Source organism: Muntiacus reevesi, chromosome 7 (genome assembly GCF_963930625.1).
Source record: "Muntiacus reevesi chromosome 7, mMunRee1.1, whole genome shotgun sequence".
NCBI lineage: Eukaryota > Metazoa > Chordata > Mammalia > Artiodactyla > Cervidae > Muntiacus > Muntiacus reevesi.
In genome coordinates, this window is record NC_089255.1 from 21,133,758 (window position 1) to 21,160,295 (window position 26,538).

At 37.8% G+C, this 26,538-nt stretch overlaps 1 protein-coding gene across 1 annotated transcript; it reads right to left on the reverse strand.

The window, feature by feature from the left end:
* Positions 1 to 235: 235 nt before the first annotated feature.
* RNF212B (ring finger protein 212B) lies at positions 236 to 26,286 on the reverse strand. Its single transcript, XM_065941345.1, has 15 exons — positions 26,209 to 26,286; positions 24,561 to 24,661; positions 22,680 to 22,732; positions 22,161 to 22,235; positions 14,187 to 14,302; positions 13,500 to 13,560; positions 12,803 to 12,831; positions 11,794 to 11,840; positions 11,519 to 11,561; positions 11,298 to 11,358; positions 10,859 to 10,907; positions 3,417 to 3,456; positions 3,020 to 3,120; positions 2,251 to 2,312; positions 236 to 347 (listed from the first exon to the last, which is right to left on the reverse strand). The coding sequence occupies exons 2-15, from the start codon at positions 24,658 to 24,660 to the stop codon at positions 282 to 284; spliced, it is 903 nt and encodes a 300-aa protein (XP_065797417.1). The 5' UTR covers position 24,661; positions 26,209 to 26,286; the 3' UTR covers positions 236 to 281.
* Between the last annotated feature and the right edge of the window lie 252 nt (positions 26,287 to 26,538).

Below are 26,538 nucleotides of genomic sequence, written 5' to 3' on the forward strand. Positions count from 1 at the left end.
AATGATACCAAGAACTGTTTTTATAACCTTTGTTTCAAGTTGCAGGAAATAAAGGAGCTATCTGTATCCTGTGGGAGAGATAATAAACATCTTCCTGAAGGACTGACCTGATCACTTTCATAGGAAGTAATACAGTGTGTGTAGGGTAAAGATTGAGAGAAAGTACAGAATGAAACAAGCATAGGCAGGGGTACATTTTCCAAGGGCATCACACCTAAGTGAGTATGAGATGCCTCTGTCCATCCTTCAGCAGTATGCATAGGTGAGACCTTGAAGGTGGTCTATCTGGGAGTGTTCCATGCTTCTCTCCCTCTGGCTAATCCCATCTGCCTCTGTTGGTAGAGATTGCAGCACAGGACAGGAAGGCAGTTAAGGGCATTTGTAACAAAAAAGGGCAAGTAAGGCCCTTTTAAGTCATTATATGAAGTTTCGCATGACAGTAAACCACTGCTGTTGCTTCCCCATAGTTTTCTTCATTGCAAGAAAACTTATAAGATTTGATACGTCCAGTGTGACAAAGGCTATGTCGCTACTTATGAAACTGGAATGTTTCAGTTGGTTTATGGTGCTAAGGTAGAATATTTCTGAAATCAAACTGGGGAAACCTGGAACATGACTACCATACCCAGAGACCATTACCAGGGAGGCAGAATTATGTCTCTGGGTAAGTGGTACTTTCTTCAGTAACTCTTAGTACAAAAACTAATATATATATTAAAAAAAACAGTAATATGAATTCACACATACCCATCACCCAACTTCAACAGTTAACTCATGGCAAATTTTCTTTCATTTCTGCTCCCTCACACTACCCTGCTCCACTAGATGAAGCTAAAGCAAAACTAGGACAATCATTTAACTTTCTATCCATAAATATTTTAGTATGCATCTCCGAAAGATAGACTTATTGTTTTTTAGACTTTAAAAAAACAACCACAATAGCATCATGCCTACCAAAAAAAAAAAAAAAAACCCATTAAAAGCTCTTTAATCAAATGTCCACTAAATATTCAGTTTTCATCAACTGTCTCATAAGTGGTTTTATACAGTTTACTCCAATCAAGATCCAACTGAAGAACATTTACTTGCAGATGGTTTATATGTCTCAAGTCTTTTTTTCACCTGTAGGTTAATCCCCCCATTTACAAGGATCTTAAAGGAGCTTCCCTGGTGGGTTAGCAGTAAAGAATCTTCCTGCAAGGCAGGAGCCACAGGAGATGTGGGTTCAATCCCTGGGTCAGGAAGATACCCTGGAGGGGGGCATGGCAACCCACTCCAGTATTCCTGCCTTAGGAATCAGATGGACAGAGGACACTGGCAGGCTCTCAGTCCGTAGAGTCATAAAGAATCCAACACAACTGAAGCTAGTTAGCATGCACACATGCAGAGGGATATTTCCCCCAAGTGTTGCCTTTTAAGGCTTAGACTCTAATTCCTTGCTGATTAAAATAAAGGGCATTTTGGAGTCTGAGAGCAAAATATTTACCTACCTTAGTAGGTCACCAGGAGCTTGGTCTAAATATTCTCAATAACCCAAGACTTAAAAGTAAACTTAAAACAGAGCTCCTTACAAACCTTTCTTCTTGTTCCTGTGCCCTTTACTCTTGTTTTCTGGATCAGGATCATAGTTTCATAAATTTACAAAACATTATTCTAGTTATCTCTGGAGAAATATAAATGGCTTTCCCTAGTTCATTCAGTATCTCTATCCAAAAGATATATTCCATTGAAAATCTTTATCTGTGAAACTTTTGGGAATGTTATTTGTGTTAGCATACTTATTAGGTTCACTGTAGCCAAGACTTCTCAGTTTAAAGCCTTGCAGTAAGGAAGCCACCTGACAATGCTGGAGACAAAGGTTCCATCCCTGGGTCGGGAAGATCCCCTGGAGAAGGAAATGGCAACCCACTGCAGTATTCTTACCTGGGAAATCCCATGGACAGAGGAGCCTGGCAGTCTATAGTTCATGGGGTTGCAAAGAGTTGAACATGACTTAGTGACTAAACAACAATAACTGTGTGACCTAATTTTTAAACCCCAAACCAGGAGGCTAATCTGACAGTAGAATAGAACCTTTGAAACCAAGACCACTCTGAAAAATTGTGTGCATATGATTACCACACTTGAAATCCACCTCCCTCTTCACTTGTTACATTTTATCACCTTAACAAGACACCAGAATGAGGCATTTACTGTGCAGGCCTAACTGAGGTTTTCATGTGCAGACAAGTTAGACCAGCTAGGGCTCACCTGTAGGAGCGGTAGCTGGAAACCAGGAAGGCTCTCTGGTGTGGTTCTGTTCTGCCTCTGACCTTAAGGATGGAATAGAATGATGAAAGATAACTTCCTAGAGCATTTCCTCAGTATTGTTAATTATGGATCAGGTTAAATAAGTGGTTCTTAATCTGTAGTACACTACTCAGAAGAGAAAAGGCTGTTAGCTAAGTAACTCAAGAGTTATAAGGTTCATTATTTTCCTTTGAGGATGGGGTACTAACATGAAGGTCTGAGATTTGAATTTAACTATGAATAGAAAGATGCAAAGACAATATCAAGATTTTGGTGAGCTATGGAAGATGACAGACCCTTATCACAAGGACTGGTAGCAGAAGTATCTTAGAAACATGAGGAGAAAAAAGATGCTGGTTTATCATTTTCATTGAGCACTGAGCCCCCAGCAGTGTTCCAACATAGGGATCTCAAAAGCAACAAACAAACAAACAAAAAAGCCAGTTTAATATTACAGGCCAATCTTCTGGCTAAATATTACAGCAGACTTTGATTCCTGGGATAAGATGAGTGAAAATTAGGCACAATCCAAAGCCTGCCTTCACTGTGAAGGAAATGGTCTTAAAGAAAATTAAGGGGTACAACTTGAGACAATGCTTTTCCAGGGTCTAGAATAGCATGTAAAAAAAAAAGAACTTCTTTTCACCTTGAAATCGTCATTTTAGTATATATGTAGTATATATGTTGATAGTTGAAGTGCCACTTCTTTAGGAATGTTAAATTAACTTACCTGAATTATTAGGGGTGAAGACTCTTGTGTGATCTGAATCCCCAACATTTAGAGATGGTCTGAAAGAAAAGACCCCCTGTCCAGAGGAGACAGATGAAGCTCTAAAGAGGGGAAACAAGAGCATCAACAGAAAAAAGGAAAAGTTAAAGTAAAAAGCATGTGTAAAGGAAGAGCCTACACATTTAAGCCATAGAGGAAATAAATCCCCTGCTTGCAACTGCGAATACAATTAAATAATTTAGATATGTATTAGACACAGTACTATTCTATCTTCTCTTTTGTTTACAAGGTAGATTATAAATTTCAGTAGTACACATCAGTGGAGAAATAACTCCAGGGCTGCTGGCAGAATGTCAGTGGGAACAGATCTCAAGTGAAAGGAAACAGTGTTACTTACCTATAAGATAGGCTGTGAGTAGAAGCTGGTGAAGGGGTTTCTGGAAAAATAAAAATGAATCTGTGAGATAATCTATGAACTGAGAAGAGATTCAGATATTCTGGGGACCAGGGTAAAGGAACTGGGGATCAAAGATTTTCAGTATATATGTTAGGCTTTGGGGCTAAAGGCAAGTGAAAAAGCCCACAAATCACCTAGCAGTGGATCATTATGGAACTGTCTTCTCTCTTTCATGAGTTTGTAGGCTAGGATCATGAGCACACTGCCCTGATGTACTCTAATGTATCTGTGCCTTGATTTCCCCTCTAAGTTGAAGATTACCAGAAAGAATGTCTAAACACAACAGGTCATTAACTTGGTGACATCAGTAAAAATGGCAGAGTAAGGACCTCCACAGAGTCTCTCCATAAAAAGAATGAGAAATCTGGCAAAAATTGTCAGTCGACTACTTTCAGAATTCTGGAAATTAACAAAGCATTTTTAACAATCTGGGGAAAGTTTATTCCAGAAAAATAACCGAATGTGAGTGAGAACAGTGAGCTTTGGGACATTTTAAGTTGCCCTAGTCCCACTTTTCCCTCTCCAGCTCAATGGAAGCATTGAAAACCAAGTCTGGACGTCATCATAGGGGATGGAATGGCGTTAGAACTCTTTCAAACCTTCATTCCCAGAAAACTGTCATTACTTCACCTGTCTAGCAGTTCACTGGAAGACTTCGCTTGCAAGGCTGCCTTTATTTGACCTGACTTGATGCCAAACTGGCATGCTGCAGTCCATGAGGTTGTAAAGAGTTTATGACTTAGCAACTGAACAACAACAAAGAGCCAAACTTACTAGGACTTGGAGCTGAGAGTTCACCAAGTGTGAAAAGCCTTTCTCCCAGGAGTGTTTGTTGCAAACAACTAGAGGTATTTGTTTAGGCTGCCTGAGGTGACTATCAATTGGAACAAATAAAAGTCTAATCAAAAAGCATCAAAAGAAAGCTATGGAATGAGTTGTCTTCAGGGACTTTGAAAAGGAACAACAGGTTCTCGGGAATCGAGGCCATGTGCACAGGGCTATATGCATGCTCAGAAAAGACCTAAAAAGACCCTAAGCTGTCATCCTGGGCTTACGTAGAGGTCACACAAGCAGAAAGGGAAGGCTACGGCACAGGAGTCAACTGCCTGAGTGTTGAAAGTGCACCTCAATATACAGTCCTTTAGCACACACTGAGAGTTACTGGTATCAGGTGTTTAAGGAAATCTCTGTCCAATCATTAGCTGACCACTAAGCTAACTGAAAAGAGACTTCAGTGGCCACACATGACAAAGAAAACAGATTTAACAGAATTAGTTTTGGAAAGTCACTAAACAACAAAGACAAACAACAACAACAAACGCTGGGAGGCGAGGGAGTGCCTGATTCTTAGGGTTGCCGTGTTATATTATTTAGCTGTCTAGTTTTCAACAATTATAAGGCATGAAAGAAACAAGAAAGTAGAACCTACAAAAGGAAAGGAAAGAAGCAGCAGAAACTGTCTTTGAGGAAGCCTAGATACATTAGGAGGGCACGGCACCCCACTCCAGCGCTCTTGCCTGGAGAAGCCCATGGGCAGGGGAGCCTGTGGGCTACAGTCCACGGGGCTGCAAAGAGCTGGACACGACTGAGTGTCTTAGCACGCACACGCATGCACGCACGCACAGATACATTAGACTTTTAAGGGAAAGCCTTTAAACCAACTATTTTAAACATATTCAGATGACTAAAGAAAACCATGTCTAGAGCACTAAATGAAAGTATGACAATGGTCTCACCAAATAGAGAATACTAAGTAAATATAAATTCTGGAATTGATAAGTAAAAGCTAACTAAAATGTAAACTTCACTAGAGATATGAGCAGGCAGAAGAAAGAGTCAGCAAATTTGAAGATAATTCAATTGAGATTATCCAGTCTGAGGAAGATAAATAAAAAGGAATGACAAATAATGAACAGAGCCTCAGAAAACTTGATGGAATACCATCAAGCATACCAGCACGTACAAAATGGGAGTCCCAGAAGGAGAACAGAGAGGACAAGGGGCAGAGAGAATTATTGAAGATATAAGGGCTGACAACTTCCCAAATTGATGAAAATATTAATCTATAAATCCAAGAAGCTCAACAAATCCCAAAGATGATAAATCAAAGAGATCCATACCTGGATGCATCATAAACTGTTGAAAGCTAAAGACAAAAAAAAAGAGAGGAACCTTGAAAGCAGCAAGAGAGAAGCCATTCATCACATGCAAGGGATTCTCAATAAAACTGGCACTGATTTCTCCTCAGACCTTGGAGACCAGAACATAGGAGGATAACATATTCAAAATGCTAAATGAAACAATGTCAACCAAAAGCTTTAAATCCAGCAAAACTATCTTTCAAAAATGAAGGAGAAATTAAGATACTCCTTGATAATGGATAAAACAACTAGACAAGATCAGCAGGAAAATAGGAGATTTAAACAACATTATAAGGACTTTCCTGGTGGTCCAGTGGTTAAAATCTGCTCTCCAATGCAGGGGACAAGATCCCACATGCTGTGGGGCAGCTAAGCCCACGTGCTACAACTACAGAGCCTACATTCTGGAGCCCAAGCCACAACCAGAGAGAAACCACAACGAAAGATCCTGCATGCCGCAACACAGCTAAGATCTGTTGCAGCCAAACAAATAAATACTTTTTAAAACACATCAACACTACATACCAACTAAATTAACAGACATCTATAGAACACTCCACCCTACAATAGCAGAATATACATTCTTTTCAAGTGTACCCGGAACATTCCCCAGGATAGACAATGCTTTAGGCCATACATTTAAAAGAATCTAAATCATACAAAATATATTGTCCAACAACAGTGAAATGAAATTAAAATCAAAAACAGGAGGAAATTTGGGAAATTAACAATTATATGGATAATCAACACTGCTAAATAACTAGTGGATCAAACAACAAAAAAAATCACAGAAGTTAGAAAATACTTTGAGATGAATGAAAACAAAAATACAATCCTTGAAAGATGCAGTGAAAGCAGTGCTCAGAGTGAAACATAACTGTAAACATCTATATTAAAAGAGCAGATCTTAAGTCAATAATGAAACCTTCCACTTTAAGAAATAAGAAGAACCAAACCCAAAACCAGAAGGAAAGAAAAAGATCAGAGCAAAAATAAATGAAATAGAGAATAGGAAAATAATAGAGAAAAATCAAGAAAACCAAAAGTTGGTTCTTTGAAATGATCAACAAAATTCACTAATCCTGAGGGGGTAATAGGAGGGATAAATTAGGAGGCTGGGACTAACATATACATACTACTATGTATAGTTAGTTAGATTACCAACAAGGACCTACTGTATAGCACAGGGAACTATACTCATATTATACAATAACCTAAATGAAAAAGAATCTGAAATATAAATACATATATTGCTGTGCTGTAAACCTGAAACTTACATGATATTATAAATCAACTATAGTTCAATAACAAATTTTTAAAACTTCCCTCTTAGAGTTGTTTAAAACACTTGACTAATCTTTAGCCAGGTTGTCCAAGAAAAAAAGAGAGCCTTAAATAACTAAAATCAGGAATAAAAGAGAGTATTACTACTAACTTGACAGAAATAAATTGGCTAAGACACCTACTCTTCAAAGGGGTGAGTATGAAAGAATCAGAGGGAGACTATTTGGTGAATTTCAAAAATGGCTATTTCAGGAAGAGATTTGTGAATTTCAAAATTGCCTCTTGGGAAAGAAAGGGAAATCCTTTCTGATAAGTATTCTCTATGGACTGACTAATGTCTTAAAAAACAGTAGTAAGAATAATAGTTCGAAGGGGAAAGAGACAAGAATTTAAGTTGGAGTTTTGCAGAGTATTTCTTCTCTGCAATATTTTTATGTCTGAGCACACGGACCACAGCCTTGTCTAACTCAATGAAACTAAGCCATGCTGTGTGGGGCCACCCAAGACAGCCAGGTCATGGTGGAGAGGTCTGACAGAATGTGGTCCACTGGAGAAGAGAATGGCAAACCACTTCAGTATTCTTGCCTTAACCCCATGAGCAGTATGAAAAGGCAAAAAGATAGGACACTGAAAGATGAATTCCCCAGGTCAGTAGGTGCTCAATATGCTACTGCAGATCAGTGGAGAAATAACTCCAAAAAGAATGAAGGGATGGAGCCAAAGCAAAAACAACACCTAGTTGTGGATGTGACTGATGATAGAAGCAAGGTTCAATGCTATAAAGAGCAATATTGTATAGGAACCTGGAATGTTAGGTCCATGAATCAAGGCAAATTGGAAGTGGTCAAACAGGAGATGGCAAGAGTGAATGTTGACATTCTAGGAATCAGCGAACTAAAATGGACTGGAATGGGTGAATTTAACTCAGATGACCATTATATCTACTACTGTAGGCAGGAATCCCTTAGAAGAAATGGAATAGCCATCATAGTCAACAAAAGAGTCCAAAATGCAGTACTTGGATGCAATCTCCAAAATGACAGAATGATCTCTGTTCATTTCCAAGGCAAACCATTCAATATCACGGTAATCCAAGTCTATACCCCAACCAGTAACACTGAAGAAACTGAAGTTGATCAGTTCTGTGAAGACTTACAAGACCTTTTATAACTAACACCCAAAAAAGATGTCCTTTTCATTATAGGGAACTGGAATGCAAAAGTAGGAAGTCGAGAAACACCTGGAGTAACAGGCAAATTTGGCCTTGGAGTACAGAATGAAGTAGGAAAAAGGCTAATAGAGTTCTACCAAGAGAATGCACTGGTCATAGCAAACACCCTCTTCCAAAAACACAAGAGAGGACTCTACACATGGACATCACCAGATGGCCAACACCGAAATCAGATTGATTATATTCTTTGCAGCCAAAGATGGAGAAGCTCTATACAGTCAGCAGAAACAAGACTGGGAGCTGACTGTAGCTCAGATCATGAACTCCTTATTGCCAAATTTGGATTTACATTGAAAAAAGTGGGGAACACCACTAAACCATTCAGGTATGACCTCAATCAAATCCCTTATGATTATACAGTGGAAGTGAGAAATAGATTTAAGGGACTAGATCTGATAGACAGAGTGCCTGATGAACTATGGACAGAGGTTCGTGACATTGTACAGGAGACAGGAATCAAGACCATCCCCGTGGAAAAGAAATGCAAAAAAGAAAAATGGCTCTCTGAGGAGGCCTTACAAATAGCTGTGAAAAGAAGAGACGCGAAAAGCAAAGGAGAAAAGGAAAGATATTCCCATTTGAATGCGGAGTTCCAGAGAATAGCAAGGAGAGATAAGAAAGCCTTCCTCATCGATCAATGTAAAGAAATAGAGGAAAACAATAGAATGGGAAAGACTAGAAATCTCTTCAAGAAAATTAGAGATACCAAGGGAACATTTCATGCAAAGATGGGCTCGCTAAAGAACAGAAATGGTATGGACCTAACAGATGCAGAAGATATTAAGAAGAGGTGGCAAGAATACACAGAAGAACTGTACAAAAAAGATCTTCACGAACCAGATAATCACGATGGTGTGATTACTCACCTAGAGCCAGACATCCTGGAATGTGAAGTCAAGTGGGCCTTAGGAAGCATCACTACAAACAAAGCTAGTGGAGGTGATGGAATTCCAGTTGAGCTATTTCAAATCCTGAAAGATGATGCTGTGAAAGTGCTGCACTCAATATGCCAGCAAATTTGGAAAACTCAGCAGTGGCCACAGGAATAGAAAAGGTCAGTTTTCATTCCAATCCCAAAGAAAGGCAATGCCAAAGAACGCTCAAACTACCACACAATTGCACTCATCTCACACACTAGTATAGTAATGCTCAAAATTCTCCAAGCCAGGCTTCAGTGATATGTGAACTGTGAACTTTCAGATGTTCAAGCTGGTTTTAGAAAAGGCAGAGGAACCAGAGATCAAATTGCTAACATCCTCTGGATCATCGAAAAAGCAAGAGAGTTCCAGAAAAATATCTATTTCTGCTTTATTGACTATGCCAAAGCTTTCGACTGTGTGGATCACAATAAACTGTGGAAAATTCTGAAAGAGATGGAAATACTAGACCACCTGACCTGCCTCTTGAGAAACCTGTATGCAGGTCAGGAAGCAACAGTTAGAACTGGACATGGAACAACATGCTGGTTCCAAACAGGAAAAGGAGTACATCAAGGCTGTATATTGTCACCCTGGTTATTTAACTTATATACAGAGTACATCATGTGAAATGCCAGGTTGGAAGAAGCACAAGCTGGAATCAAGATTGTCGGGAGAAATATCAATAACCTCAGATATGCAGATGACACCACCCTTATGGCAGAGAGTGAAGAACTAAAGAGCCTCTTGATGAAAGCGAAAGAGGAAAGTGAAAAAGTTGGCTTAAAGTTCATCATTCAGAAAATTAAGATCATGGTATCCGGTCCCATCACTTCATGGCAAATAGATGGGGAAACAGTGGCTATCTTTATTTTTTTGACTCCAAAATCACTCCGGATGGTGATTGCAGCCATGAAATTAAAAGACACTTACTCCTTGGAAGAAAAATTATGACCAACCTATGACCAACCTAGACAGCATATTAAAAAGCAGAGACATAGTCTAGTCAAGGCTATGGTTTTTCCAGTGATCATGTATGGATGTGAGAGTTGGACTATAAAGCTGAGCGCCGAAGAATTGATGCTTTTGAACTGTAGTGTTAGAGAAGACTCTTGAGAGTCCCTTGGACTGCAAGGAGATCCAACCAGTCCATCGTAACGGAGATCAGTCCTGGGTGTTCACTGGAAGGACTGATGCTGAAGCTGAAACTCCAATACTTTGGCCACTTGATGTTAAGAGCTGATTCATTTGAAAAGACCCTGATGCTGGGAAAGATTGAGGGCAGGAGGAGGAGACGACAGAGAATGATATGATTGGATGACATTACCGACTCAATGGACATAAGTTTGGTCCGGGAGTAAACTCCGGGAGTTGGTGATGGACAGGGAGGCCTGGTGTGCTGCAGTTCATGGGGTCGCAAAAAGTCGGACATGACTGAGCAACTGAGCTGAACTGAACTGAAGAAGCCAGATACTCTTCAGGCTAACATAAATTGACATCCAGTTAATCTTCTTTTAGATCTAACTTCTACTGCCATCTTGTGGCAATTAAAAAAAACCCAAGTCAATTACTCAAAAGTTCTATCTCCTGACCAGAGAAATCAAAGACTTCCTATTACTCAAGTTTCAATTTTCTCCTTATCAGTTTGAGAACAGAAATATTATTCAAAAGTAGTGTCTGGATACCTGGGATCACTGTTTAGAGAAAAAGGAAGTAAAATGGCATTATATTATGCACAGAAAACCCGAAATCTGTTGGTACTTTTACAGAATATGTTGGTTTCTGAAAACTTTTTTCTCCCCCTCTTACCAGTAAAAGAATCCCTGGGAGTCCTCCTTCCCTGAAGACCTCTGGCTCCCTGAGGGACAAATAACATTAGTAAATATATCCTGATTCTCTGGCTTCCATATTTCATGATATATATACACTGAAGAATATGTTGTTCTCCCAGAGTGGGTACACAGGTCCAAGAAAGACCCACATTTTATTTTATTTATTTACTTTTTTTAAGACCCACATTTTAATCCTTTCAAAATTAACATCATGGACACTGTTAATGTGGTCCACTATTTTCACCTCTATTGATTCCGAGCTATGAATTAGGTCCGCTTCTAATATCAGGTCTGCATTGCCAAAAGAGAGACAATTCATGCCAAAACCAATAAAAGTTTAATATTCTTTCTTTAATCTTGGCTTTCATTTAGCATTAGAAATCTCAGTCTGGAAAGACAATGTAAACATTACTTACTTGTCCCAAGTTACTAAAGCCAGCCATTCTATAAGGGGTAGACTCCACTGAGGAGGACCGACTGTATGAAGTGAAACAAAAACGAAAAGCAAACAAACCTGATATTAAACTTTTATAGATGTAAAGTCTCCTCAGTCCCTATCTCAGCCACATCTAGGCATTTCTTTCATCTTCCATCTTCTGCCAACAGTTTTAATGTTTCTGCGTAGCTTTCTACTCACCTGACCACTTGGCTACTATGCTGAGAAATGGGTCTTGGAGTAACTAAAAGGGAATAAAACGGAGGATGAAAAGTTGCCATTAATGATGTGCCCTGTTTTGCCTAGCCTGTCTGTTGCAAGTTGGTATCTGCGAGTTTGACCTTTACATATCATACATAAGAATAGGAAAAATCACATACTTTCTGAGAGGAAATCATCTTCCTTATGGTTTATAGTTTATGAAAAAGGATATTTATTTATCTCACACTTATATTTGGGCAAAACATTGTCTCTACCTGACTGAGATGGAGAAGTGATGCCCACTGGCCGAGGTGTGTTTAACCTGCAAGGAAGAAAAAAACAAAAGCAGTTCTAATCTCTGTAAGCAGAACTTGGTGCCACCCCTAGAGGATCAATCACACCATTATTTATAAAAATAATAGCCTCCTCTCTGAGCATAGTGGAAGCAAGGTTTCCATATGGGTCTCCTTGGCTCTCCAATTCCCTAAGTGAAATCTTCTCCACTTCTCTATTTATTGCCAGTAATAGAAGTTCTGAAGTCCTTTCATCCTTCCCTTAGTGCCTTACCAGGTATTCTTAACTTTACATATATCTATCCACCCATTTACACATTCACCATTCCCTCACTCCCTCCATCCCCTCTTCCATCTGTCCACAAGCATTTATTTAGTGCTCATGTATCTTAGATCCTGAGGTTACAAAGATAACTAGAACGTGGTTTCTATTTCTGTGAGGCTTAGTGGGAGAGACAATAAAAAAGCAACGTTCAATGTTATAATGGCTGTATTAGAAGTACAGAGTATGCTAGAACATTAGACTTTAGCTTCTGTGAGTCAACGGCCATGTTTTTTTAATCCATCAGTACAGAGCTGATATTAAAAATATTTAATGATTGGTAGGGTACAGACATTTATAATTAGAAACATTGGTGATGTACACCCAGCACCTAACACAGTACATCACAAACAATAGGCAATTAATGAATATTTATTGAATAAGTGAATAATAGAACATCTAACTCTGCCTAATAGTCTTGACAGAGGAAATGACACGAGTTGAATTTTGAAGGATGAGTAGAATTTCATAAGATGACGGTCAAGGGTGAGCACTACATTCAAGATATTACGTCAGCGCTTTTCAGTGAGTAACTCTTTCATGGAGAAGTGAAAGATAAATTCATAAACCATTTCCTCCACCTCAGAGCCCACATAAGAGTTAGAGCCAAGTGTCAAGAAAAGATAGATATTTTCAAAGAGGGAAGCTATGGTGCCTAATAAAACTGACCTGCTTCCTTTGTACCAACTTGGAGATTCCTGTAAGTGAAAAAAATGGGGGTGAAGGAAGCTATAGCTCAAGAGTCCCCATCAATGGATCTTACTTTTCAGATAACTAAGCTGCAATGTCTTCTAGTTGTGGTTACTAATATTTCCAATAGAAGAAAACAGCTGCAGTGTTTCCTTAGAAAATGATTCGCTTTGGGGGAAGAAAATTTTAGTTTCTCTTCACAAAAACACATTGGGAATCCTGAAAACTGATATACATGGGGAAATATATAGAATCTATGGAGAGAGAAAGGAAAATATAAGAGTAAGATCAAAAGGAACATTACATAAACACAAAGAACAATCTTGGGAAGACAGAAATGTCTAGGAAATAGAGTTTGATGGAGAAGAAGGGTCCTGAGGTGCCTTGAGATTCTTGAAGAGAAATTTTACGTTACAACAGATAACTCTTCTGTAAGAGAGCTTCCCTATGTGCCATGTTATGATTCATTCATGTTCGAGAATGGGTTACCACTGTGCTAAATTTTGTCTTCTCATCCCTTCAAGGTCTTCTGTGGCCTCGTCCATTTACTACAGTATGTTTATTTTACAAACATTATTAATTATTACCTGCCGTGTAAAACTATTCTATTCAGTCAGCTAGACAGATGGGCAAAGTAGAAGAGAAAATAATAGTATGGAAAATCTATTTTATTCACCTTCACGATGGCTAGAAATTTCTTCAGTTCTCCATTCTCTTTCCTTAAGACTGACAGCTCTCTAGGCAAAAGATGGAAACAGTGAGCTCCAGCAGGTCAGTGGGATAAAAAAAATTCCTGGTTTTTATTATTATCAAATCTAGTTAATGCTTCCAGAGAGACGTTTGCCACAATACAAGATAATTCTGACAGAGACCTAGTGATTCAGGTCAGCAATGGCAGGGTTTTGGTGGTGAGAAGAACCAGGTGGAGAAAATAAGCATAAGTTGGTATGGTTTCAGGGGCTTTTACACAGAATTGCATCTCTTCTCTATATGCACCCCTGGCCTGAAGATGTCTAAACATTCCCATCAGGGATTCCATCTTTTAGCTTAAGACTTCCAAAACACATCCTCCTACAGGTAACATTTTAAATGCTATCCCCATCATTATTACTGTGAAAAAGCCATGTCTGATTTCTCTGAAGAAGCAGTTTTTGACCGATGGAAGTAAAAGAGGAAAGCTGTAAAGTACAGAGGGAAGAAAGAGAAAAAGAAAATGGAGACTGAGGGAACAAAATTCTGTACTGAACTTACCGAAGACAAACATAAACACACATGAAGCAATGTTCAGGCTTTGGAACCATAAGGATATAAAGGCTCTAGCTTCTCTGGAAAGGGCTCTTGGGTGATCTGATTTGTCACTTACTTGTCCTGGTTGGTCAGTGTTTCCTGTGACTCCTGCATGGCTGCTTCTAACTTTGTAATTCTATGCTTATAAAAGGCGATGAGGAGATCTGTTTGTTTCTTCTGGAAACTCCACACCTACTAGGGAAAAACAGGCCTTTGACATACAACCCCATAACTCCTTTCCCCTTACTTCCAGCAACAAACAGAAATTTTTCAATTCATACTCTATTACTGATTGTTTTCTTCTGGAGCATCTGACCTAATTCACGATTCCCCAAAATTAGGGAAAGCCAAAGCTTTACATCTCCAGAATAACACCTTCCTAATATCTTAATGAGAATACTGACACAGATAAGCCCTTTTAAAATATAACCATTCATCATGAGCAAGAAGAGTGACAACCAACAACAACAAAAAAAGTTTCCAAGTTTAGAATTGGTTTAGAATTGGTTCTGACCTTACTTGTTTACAGTTAGTTTGGACTCAGCTTCCACATTCCTAGATACTGCAGAGCACTGGTAACCAGTTTACTTTCCCTAAGATACACAAAGATACTTCCAGGCTGTTTATACTGTTACAGTTAAGGGCAAAGAGACACACACACGGAGATGACTTTTCCCGAATATTATTTCTGGGCATAGGCAAATAATTTTATCTTTTGCTTTAATTTACCATTTGATGTACTGATGTGCCCATCATGGGATTACTGAATCAGATCAAAAGTTAATATTTAGAAAGCGTTTTAGCTTTGTCAGGCTGTACTTTTGAATACACAGCAGTATTTATGTCTCATCTGTTTCCTACCTATTCAAGCAATAAACCCTTTGTCTCAGGTCCTTCCTAGTTCTGGTAGTTTTGCCATAAACTTCATTCTCGTCTAATTTGCAAGTTGCTTTTGCCACCTTACTGAAGAATTCTACTTCCAAATCTATACAGTCTCCAGACTCTTAATTTTCTACTCAAAAACAAACTAAACTAATTCTATACAGATAAGAACTCACTGTAGTCTATTTTTTAAATTGTTCTTATTTCCAATAAAAGTAAAAACATATTCGTTTTAGAAAATTTGAACAATGCAGAAGCAGAAAAAAAGGCACTCACTCCTGAGAGTTATCTAAAATGGCAATGGATTAGGGAGAAATAGATATTACAGGTAGATATAATATATAGCCAAAAGACAGTACCCCAAACATCCTAACCTACTCTTGGGATCAGTTTGTGATAAAATTGTTAGTATCAGGCTTGGGCCAAGAAAGCCCAAATCTTTCCCTACCCGGGTTACTCCTCCCCTAGTCTTGTGTGCAGGGGGAACAGACCCTCCCCTACTGTGGAATTCCAGGGAACAAGACTAGACTATTGGGGGAACCTTTTGCCTAGGGCTAAGTAGGCCTGCTTCACCTACTTACCCAAAAAACTAACCCCCAAACCTCAGATCTGACCATTCCAAGAGGAAGAAAGATCAATTGGTAAACGACCATCAGCAAAAAGAAGAATCAGAGGAGAAAATCAAGGGATTTTCCCCAAAGCTAGAGTACAAATGTTTGATCTATTTCAAATATACCTACTAAAGGAGATTTTAAACTCAGTAATGAATCTCAGTATTTTACAAATCTCAAATGTGAGCAAATTCATTATTCTGTCTCATTCAAATCCTTCAGCTTCATAAAAAGGTTATAGCTTCTTTAGGACAAGTTTTGCCTACTTGTATTTAGTTGGGATTATTTTATTCATATAATAACAGAGCAGATAGTAACAAAAGTAGTTCTGTTGATAACACTAAACATTGTATAATGCCAAGTGTTAAATATTGTTTATTTCACTGTAACAATGCATGGAACTACCTACTTTAATACTCAGACTCCTTTCCTGTATCTTCATATTAGGACCAGGTAAAGGCATCATGGTCTTCATGCTCTGGATTCCCACTGCTTTTAGAATTGATAACATGGGACATAATTTTTCTTTTGTTTACTGTAGAATATTTTTAAAATTTCAGTTCTGAATTAGATTCAGTTAATTCCAAGAGGCTGGAAAAAGTAAGGAATAAACCACTGAAAGATATTGAGAAAGTCACCATACAGAAGTAAAGGGGAGCTCAGTGGTTTCTTAAGACATATGATACAATGTGGGTGTGCATATTATTGCCTTAATTGAAAAGGGGGTTTTTGTCTCATAAAATATATTTTGGAAATGAATATTAGCGTGACCAGCTTTTTGTGTGTGTGTGTGCTAAAGAATGGCTTTCCTAATTTTTACTTTTAAATGTCATTTTTTTTTAAAAAGTCTTTTTTTTTAGTTGAAGATTTATATTCCCATGAAATTTTAATGCTTTGAATATTTGTAGAAGAGTTGCTAAGTTTAAAAAATTTACTTTAAAAGCATTGGTAGGGACTTCCCTGCTAGTCCAGTGGCTAAGACTTCACGTTTCCAATGCAAGGGGCCCAGGTTCAATCCCCGGTGAGCGAACTAGATTTCACATGCCAAAACTAAGAGTTTGCATGCCACAACGAAGATCAAAGATCCAGAGAGCCACAACTAAGACTGGGCACAGCCAAATAAATAAATTTAGCTCAGCTGGTAAAGAATCCACCTGCAATGCGGGAGACCCTGGTTCAATTCCTGGGTCGGGAAGATCCACTGGAGAAGGGATAGGCTACCTACTCCAGTATTCTTGGGTTTTTCTGGTGACTCAGCTGGTAAAGAATCTGCCTGCAATGCAGAAGACCTGGGTTCGAACCCTGGGTTGGGAAGATCCCCTAGAGAAGGAAGTGGCTACCCACTCCAGTATTCTGGCAAGGAGAATTTCATGGACTGTGTAGTCCATGGGGTTGCAAAGAATCGAACACCACTGAGTGACTTTTACTTTCATATTAAAAAAAAATTGGTAAATTCACTATCTCTCCTAGATACTCAAAATTTATTAGTTTCCCATATCTATCTTTGGTGAAACTGACTCCCTTGTTACTTAATATCTACAGGTCTTAGCTGTTGGTTTTTTTTTTTTTTTTTTGCAATGCCATGTGGCATGTTAGACCTTAATTCCCCCTGCAGTATAAGCTCAGAATCTTAACCAAGAGACCACCAGGGAATTCCCATAATTTTGAATTATATCTCAAGGTAATCATATAGTTGAGAAATGTAAATTTCTCCTTTCTAAGTATTCAGCTAAAATAAATGAGAAGAAAAGACAGAATTAAAATATCAGCATCTTGCAACTCAGTGAACTAATGGATCAATGTAAAGTTCATCAAATTCTACCATCACACAAAATGAAAGACAGAAAATCATTACATACCTCTTGGAAGAACACAGCACTGCTGTAAGTAGTCTTGTCTCATCCCCTCCCCTCAATTTAAATGATTCTGATTAAGCCTAAATAACTATTAACTTAGAGAAAATATAGAGCACAGACAAGCATATTAAATGACTCCAGGCAGATACAGTGTGGAAAATCCATGCTGTGAACAGCCTTACAGCACAAAAGACCATTTTCTTCAACAATAGTAAAAAAGAAACGAGAGGAAAGTTATAGTTTAAAATAACCTTAAGAGACAAAATAGTCAACTCAGCTATATAGATTTTATTGAAACCAATTAAAAGTTTTAAAATAATTATGAAACAATGAGGAATTGAATATTAACTGATTAATGGATAATATTAGGGAATTATTTTATCATGACATGGTTATATTTAAGAAAAGAGTACCTATCTTTTAGAGACAGACTCTGAAATATTCACAAATTGAAATGATATGATATCTGATTTTGGCTTCATAATAATCTAGATGGGGTGGCAGGAGACGGGGTGGTCCAGAAAAAGGAAGATTGGCCAAGAGCTAAGAATTGATGAAGCAGGGTGATGGATACAAGGAATAGGAAATACTAAGAGGGATTTTATGAACTCCTGTACTTTTGTAGCTCCTCACCATATTGTACAAGAGACATTCAGAAGTATGAATCAATAACTAAAACAAAAGGTGATATGAAAAACAGAAGAAGTATGTATAAAGTATAGAAATGATAATTAAGAGGTGACTTTAGTGTGGAAGTCAAGCATTCCAGGCAGAGATACAAAACTGATATACACTACATGGTGTATAAAAGAACTGCAAAGAACTAAACCTACCCTATAGGTTAGGTAATAAATAACCTACATAAGAACTTATGTGGTACATAAAATGTGAAGTGGTAGTTGTAGATGACATTGGAGAGAGAAGATCTGGAGGAAGCAGATCTTAAGGGAACTAGGTGTCACTCTGAAGAGTCGGAAACAGGTGATAGGAAACCATCAAAGGGTTTTGAAAAGGCAGTTACATGTTCAGATTTGTAATTGCAAGAGTAATTATGATGCTCAAAGAGATTTGTGCAAAAAAAATTTTTCTTCTAAATGCTTCCTTATCAAAAGCAGGGGACTTCCTTGGTGGGCAAGTGGTTAAGACTTCATGCTTCCACTTCAAGGGGCATGAGTTCCATCCCTGGTTGATGAACTAAGATTCCACATGCTGTGCAGCACAGTCAGAAAGTTAAGTTTTGGGTTGAACAGTTTGTAATCAAAGCGATATTATCTCTTACATTGGGGCCTAAGTTCCTCAACCTGCTCAGTAGTGACAAAAAACTCAACTATACTGTTTCAGAAGTCTTATATAGTGACAGATAAACTCTTTCTTTTCAGGTAAAATAATCTTCAATTAAACAAAACCTTTCTTCAAAGGCATCATTGATTATCTCAGTTGTTCAATGTTGAAATTCAAGTGAGGGATAGAAAACTGGTCTGGTCTATTGATGAGATCGGGTTTTGACTTGATTTTATTCAAATGACTTGTATGGTAGTTATTTACGTACGTTAGGAAAACATGTGACTTCAAAGTCAGGCAACTATCAATCAGATCTTTTTTGTATAGTTCTTCTGTGTACTGTTGCCACCTCTTCTTAACATCTGTTTCTGTTAGGTCCATACCATTTCTGTCCTTTATTGTGCCCATCTTTGCATGAAATCTTCCCTTGGTATCTCTAGTTTTCTTGAAGAGATCTCTAATCTTTCCCATTCTATTGTTTCTCTCTACTTCTTTGCATTGATCACTGAGGAAGGCTTTCTTATCTCTCCTTGCTCTTCTTTGGAACTCTGTATTCAAATAGTTATATCTTTCCTTTTCTCCTTTGCCTTTTGCTAGAATATGGTCCTGTCCACTAGTTTATAGACTGCCTATGGCTGCTTCTATGCTGTAACAGTAGAGTTGAGTAGCTGCAACAGAGACTGCATGGCCTGCAAAGCCTATTTATTGACCTTTCAAGAAATATTTGTCTATCCCAACACTAAACTAATAAAAGTCTTTTTCTGTATTTTCATTTATGCCTTTTGCTCTGAATTGGTCTTTCTTTGTGAATTTACATTTTTCCCGCTTCTTCTCTCAATATCTTCCATTTCCTATTTTACTGATATCCCATCTTGTCTGTTCTTCTTATTTGAATTTACTTAATGAACATTTATTTTATTTCTTTTTTAAAAATAATTTTTATTTATTTTTGACTGTGCTGGGTCTTCCTTGCTGCACGGGCTTTTCTCTAGTTGCAGCCAGTGGTGGCTACTCTGTAGTTGCCAAGAGCAGGCTTCAGTAGTTGCGGCTCAGTAGCGGTGGTTCCCAGGCTCTAGAGCAAAGGCTCAATGGTTGCAGCGCACAGGCTTAGCTGCTCCTCGGCATGTGGGATCTTCCTGGACCAGGAATCGAACCCAAGTCTCCTTCATTGGCAGGCGGATTCTTTACCACTGAGCCACCAGGGAAGCCCTATTTTATTTCTTAATTTTAAAGTGGAAAGGGCCCAACAAAATGGAAGAAAATGTTTGCAAATCATATACCTGATTTGTACCTAGGATATATACCTAGGTATATATACGGTCCGATATATATGGACTTGCACCTAGAATATATAAAGAACACTTACAACTAATAATAAAAAGACAATCTACTTTTAAAAAAATGGGTAAAGTATCTGAATAGACGTTACTTTAAAGATGACAAACAAATAGCCAATAAGTACATGAGAAGATGCTCAATATCATTAATCATCAGAGAAATGCAAACCAAAACCACACCAAGATACAAGTTCATACCACTAGGATGATTATAATAAAAAAAGACAGATAAAAACAAACGTTGATTAGAATATGGAGAAATCAAAATCCTTACACACTGCTGGTAAAAAGGTAAAATAGGCAAGCACTTGGGAAAACAGTCTGACAGTTTCAAAAGTTAAACAGAGAACAACCATTTGGCCCAGTGATTTAATTCCTATGTATATATTCAAGAGATATGAATATATATGTCCACACAAAACTTTGTATGCATATGTTCATAGTGGCATTATTCATAATAATCAAAAGGTGGAAACAACTTAAATGTCCCTCAACTGATGAATGAATACATGAAATGTATATCCATCTATATTATTACTTGGTCATGGAAAGGAATGAAATACTAATGAAGTTCTAATATTTTTACATGGATGAACCTTGAACACATTACGCTATGGGGAAGCAGAGCAGAATTCAGACAATAACAAATATATTAGAAAATATTAGAGATAAGATTTCCAATGAAAAATAAAGCAGAATAAGTACACTTGGGGCTGCTATTTGAGATGAGTCAGTAAAAGTCTGATTGAGGAAAGAAAATGTGAGCAAAAGACAATCTAGATATTACTTGGATCAGTTATTCAACTTCACAGATTAGGAAAACACATTTTCAGACATTGCTGACTTTACCAAACTGGCACTTCACTAAAGTGATGATTAACTGACCCTTTCCATGTATTTTATCTTGATTACTTGACCATGTGTAATTGGTCTCATGATTAGGTAGGTTAGAATTCAGACTACATATAATTTCTCTACTGATCATTAACTAATCCTTGGTTTAATTATTAACCAAAGCTCTGCTCTTTCTCTTGTTCATGTGACCTTGTTTACATTTCTCCTTGAGTCTCAGCTGGATTTTATCTCCTCATAATGTTAAATAGTATCTCAAATATGATGGTTCACCCAAGCAGCTAAAAGCAGGATGCCATGAAAGCCCTCTTTTCCCTTCCTCTATCTTCAGAGTCAGGACTGATGACATCAAAGGGGAGACATCAAAGAAAAATGAAATCTACTCTCTTCAGCCAAACATGACAAAGGACCATTTTCATGTTTAATAAAAGAATAACTCTCAAAAAAAAAAAAAAGAATAACTCTCAAAATAATGAGAAGAATAGAGAAGAAAAATAGCGATAAAATCTCAAGAAACATACCCAGATTAAGAATCCCATGAGGCTATGAAATGATCTTGGTGGAGAACTAAAGAGTGAAAGTGAAAAACCAAAATTTTTACAATTTGGGCACTCTCTCAAATCTGTCCTGTCTCCTCTTCACCTCCTTCCACAACTCGATTGCTCCTGACCGAGTCAATAGCATGACAACATATCATGCATCAGGAAAAGAAAAATATCTTCTAAAGTTCAGACAACTAATTATAAATACTAAATGAAGAATTAAATATATAAGCATTACTAAGAAAGGTTATTGAAAAATAAGAATAGAGAACAAGAAATCCCTTCTTGAACTTAGGTCTATAAGCAAAACTTTGAAAGCCAGGTTGCTAAGTCCACTGCAGGGTCAGACTTATATATTCAAAGCAACTTTTAGAAGATTCACTAAATCGGCACAGAAGGATAATGAAGCTGCCTAGAAGCATCTTTATCCTCAAAAATGACTTAATAGAACTAGGAACTACAAGATTCAGCTACATAGTGGTTTTTATAGCCTATCACAGATTTTGGGTCAGTAAAAAGTTAATTGTTGAGATTTGTATTATTAGCGAGGAAAGCAAATAAGGCAGCCAATTTCTCCCCATTGTATACAAATGTATGAATGTAGTTTAAAGAGAACCTTTGGAAAAGAAATAAGATGTAATTATAACTTGCCTGGAAAATCAGACTGTCTTCACTGTTATTTCTCATACCTGAGAGATGTGACTAAAATACTGCAAAGCTGTCTCCACAGGGTTTTTGAAGTACATCTTCTCCTGAGGTTTCAGCTATGAAGAGAATAAGACACATCACAATGGAATGAAATAAAATACTGGCAAATATAGTTAAAGATGTACCACTCTTTCTAAAGCACCAGATAGAATTTCACTGTGACTGAACCAGGAGATGCTGACTATATGTCTTAATCCTCCTTACCTCACGCTTCTGTGGCAGTAGCCACAAACCCACAAATTATTCTTCTATCTCTTGTTTTCCCCCTCAATTGTTATCTACGTATTTTGTGTCTTTTGGGGGGCTGCATGGTGTGGCTTGTGTGATCTTAGTTTCCTGACCAAGGACTGAACCCAGGTCTGCAGTGAAAGAACTGAGTCCTAACCACTGAACCGACAGAGAATTCCCTCCAACTTTCAGTTCATAGTCACTGTATTCTTTGTATACTTCCTATACATCAGGAAACAGGATAAGATTGTGACAGAGAAGGAAAAACTTACATTATCAGAAAGAGCCAGATACTTGCAGGCAGTTTCACAAACAGCACATTTTTCTAGGGGGGAAAGGGAAAAAATGTTTGGTTCTCATGGGCATGAAGTAAGATTTTCCCAAAGTATGTGGTAATAGTCAAGTTGGCTAGCTAATGAAAAGAGGTTCTTACTGAATTCAGAATGTCACTGTGCTAAAAAAGGACCTCACTTGAGCACCATGCCAGAAATCAGCGTTTCCAAACATGTATGTTGATGAGAAGTAAGGCTTTCACTCTGTACTTCTACCATCTCCTTTTTAATAAATTTCCACTTTTCTGCTACACATGAGGGACAGTTGCCTCCCAGCAGTCATTGAGGGGTGTACATTTACTAGAGTCTAGGAAGAGTACCAATGATCTCAACTTTAAGTTATTATTTTTTTATTCCATCTCCCTGACAGTAGGCACACATTTGGTACCTGAAGAAATTCTCCAATTATTCCTGCCCTGTTCGCACTTTGCTAGTATTCCTGGATATCGTTTTGAAGCTCTCCTACCTTCATTGTCTAATTAACTCAACATGAAAGATTTGAGAATTAAAATTCCTAATCTTCCTTTGAAGTTGAATTTTTAGTAGTGGTGCTGGTTATTGATTAAGATAAATGCCATGTCAGGAGAAAACATCATATGACATGTGCTTCACTGAGACAAACTGCTCCAAAGTGAGCTGCTGTTAGCATAGTAATAGCTTTGTTACTTACATTAGCAGAGAACTTAAAAGGGTCATGAGATTCACACCTCAAAAAAGCTTCTCCAGAGGTGAGCTAACCTGACTCTTGGGGATAAAGTTTTCCCGGTCTTCCTCCTGTACTATTGCCAGAATCAGCTAGCACATCCAAATCATTCTTCTATTTAAGAAAAAGTCAAACAAAGAAACTTCCACAGCTCTCCATCACCTGCAGGATAAAGTTCAGGTTCTTTAGCCTGGTAGGTAGAGCCTTCCATCATCTGGCCACTGCCTACCTCTCTAGCCTCATCTCTCACATTTCTCATCTTATTCTTTTATGTTCTACCAATCCCAATCATGTGTACTTCCCTGTACTAAGTTTTATGATGCTATACTCCTTTACACTTGATGTTCTTTTAAACTAGAATGATCTTCCCTGCCTAATTCACTTGGCAGACTCCAATTTATTACTCAAAACTTTATCAAAGTGGCACTTCTTCCATGAAATTTTCCCTAATCAAAGCATCCTAAGTCCCTCTTCTGGACCTACATACCCAGAATACATACATACAGAAAATGTAAGTGTTTTAGCATTAAAAAAAAAAAAAGACATATCTTAAAAGTCCCACTTTTAGGATTTAACAGTTGCAAGAACTTGGTCAAATCACCTCTTTGAATCAGCTCCCTACTTGTAAAGTGGGTCTACTAATAATTACCTCCTGGGGTTGTGGTAAGGATATATAAAATCAGGACATGTGAAAACCACAAAGGTATTACCCACCACTATCATCATCGTCAATATTTCTAAACAAATTAACTTGACAGACTATACTACTTTCCATTAGAAATGGCTCTTGTTATCAACCACTTTCCCAATTTCTAGTTATCATTTTTATTTTTCTCTCTTTTCTCTAGTCAGTCTTATAATTTTGTGGCTTTCCCTGCTACAGGCTTCAGAACACTGACAAGCACCTTTTGATGTTCATATAATAGATATTCCATTTGTTAAACCATTCTTTGTTAATGGATTCCTCCAATTTTCATAATCAACAGTTTCCTATTATACTCACAGCACATTTGACCTCCTAAGTGATTTTTATTCCAAATTACACAGAGAAATGGCTAATCATTATTTCTAAGTTTAAAACATTTTTGCCTGAATCTGAAAACAGTTAAGTCACTCACCCAGAATCACACATTTTTTACAGAAAATATGGCCACAGTTGGTGACAAAGAAATGGGCCCCATCTTTTCGGAAACATCGGTTGCAGTGAAACCAATCCATTCTGCAGCAAAGAGAGAGAACAATTCTGGTCATAACCTAATTATATTTACTATAACATAATTATAGCTGTTCCAAAATCTACTTAACAATGTTTGCTTAGCTTCTACTAATTTATTGGAATATGGGCATATTTTTGTGGAGTATTTCAATTGGTTGTAAGAAAGTACATATATCTCTGAAGTGTAAAAGAGCAGACTGCAGAGTATGCAATGCCATTTTCTAAAAAGTATACATATTCAGAAAAGTAACAGGACAGTGATGATTTCTTTTTTGAATGGTGAGATTATGGATATTTGTGTGTATATGCTGTCTTTAGACTGTTTTGTTTTCTAAGTTTTCTGTATTAATTCAGGTATTAATTTGTAATTAGAAAAAACAATCTTTAAAAAAAAGAACCATCTACGTGTTTCCTAATAGTTTCCTGTGATACAGCAAGATGGAGCAAGGAGGAGGTAGTGGACAAAATATAGAAGATCACATATTAAGCACTTGGGTCACATTTTATCTAAGAGAAACATGGTTTTTGAACGATGTCTCAGCTTGTTTACATTTTCTTCTACTCCACAGAACCTCGGAATCATAGATCTGAAAGTGATCTTAAAAATCATTTAACGTTTTGTCCAATCCCATCCTTTTCTAAAAGATGCATTTGAAAAAATAAAAATAAAAGATGTACTTGATATTCACTGAACAGCAAGATTTGAAACGAAAAAACTGACATTAAAAATACAGAACTGATACATACTGAGCTGTCATTAGTTCATATATTTAATGAATTTATGTTTAATTTTATGAATATACTACAAGAATGACATAGGTTTGATTTTAATTTAAAATTAAATTGCGGGAAAAAAACAAAACAGAAGGTAAATTTTTTCCCCACTTAAGTTTTTTCTTTAAAAAAGTTTTAAAGTCGTTTATGGAGACATTTGGTCAAAGGGTGTTGGCTAGTTTGTCCCACACTTTAACATTTTTGTCACACAAGGGCAAGATTCAAGACAAAAACACTGAATAAATGTTTCAATAGGGCTTCCCAGATGGCGCTAGCGGTAAAGAACCCGACTGCCAATGCAGGATCTGTAAAAAGACACCGGTTCGATCCCTGGGTGGGGCAGATCCCCTGGAGGAGGGCACGACAAACCACTCCAGTATGCTTGCCTGGAGAATCCCTTGGACAGAGGAGCCTGGGAAAGTACAGTCCATCGGGTCGCAAAGAGTCAGATACGACTGAAGCGACTGAGCATGCAAACGTTTCAACGCGAAGACATTACACAGAGGCACGAGCTTCAGATTTCTATTTGTTGCTCACAGACACACTAACTTCTCCCAGAAGTGAGTCTAAAGAACTACTGGAAGGTCCCAGTTATAATGCTCCCAGTTAGACGGAACAAGAAGAATTTTAATCAAATGGGTTGACCAAATGAACTCTTTCAAAGAAGAGCCGTTAACAGGGTTTGTGAGGGTAAGATTCGCCCTATTTCTAAGAGCGATGGAGACTTGGCAAAGGCTCGAAATAACCAGAAGCTCTTTTTAAACTATATTCCCTACCTGTTTGACCGCAGTGATCCCGGAAGGCCTCGGATCTCAACGAAATCAACCAGCTCTCAAGAAGAGCTGGAAATGGCGGGAAAAAATAGAGCGAGTCTGGCACCAGCGAGAGACAAGCAACTGGGCGTGTCCCGCGACGGTGTGTGAGAGGCGTGGGCGGGGCCCGGGAGTGGGCGGGGCCCGAGAGACGAAAGTGTCCTTTCTTAATATTCCGGGAAAATCTACCTGATTTAAAATTGGGAAAAGATAAGAAATATGATCGAATCCCATGCGTGCTACTGTGGAAACAGAAAGGTGAAAAAAACCTAATAATGTTCAAGTAGACGGTAA

Excerpts from the sequence above, each read along its gene's own strand:
- RNF212B (XM_065941345.1), bottom strand. The coding sequence starts at position 24,660 with ATGGATTGGTTTCACTGCAACCGATGTTTCCGAAAAGATGGGGCCCAT. Across the intron at positions 11,841-12,802 it reads AGTTGGTACAAAGGAAGCAG|GTTAAACACACCTCGGCCAG; the intron begins GTCAGTTTTATT and ends TCTTCCTTGCAG. Across the intron at positions 348-2,250 it reads TCCAGCTACCGCTCCTACAG|AATCTCTACCAACAGAGGCA; the intron begins GTGAGCCCTAGC and ends GTCCTGTGCTGC.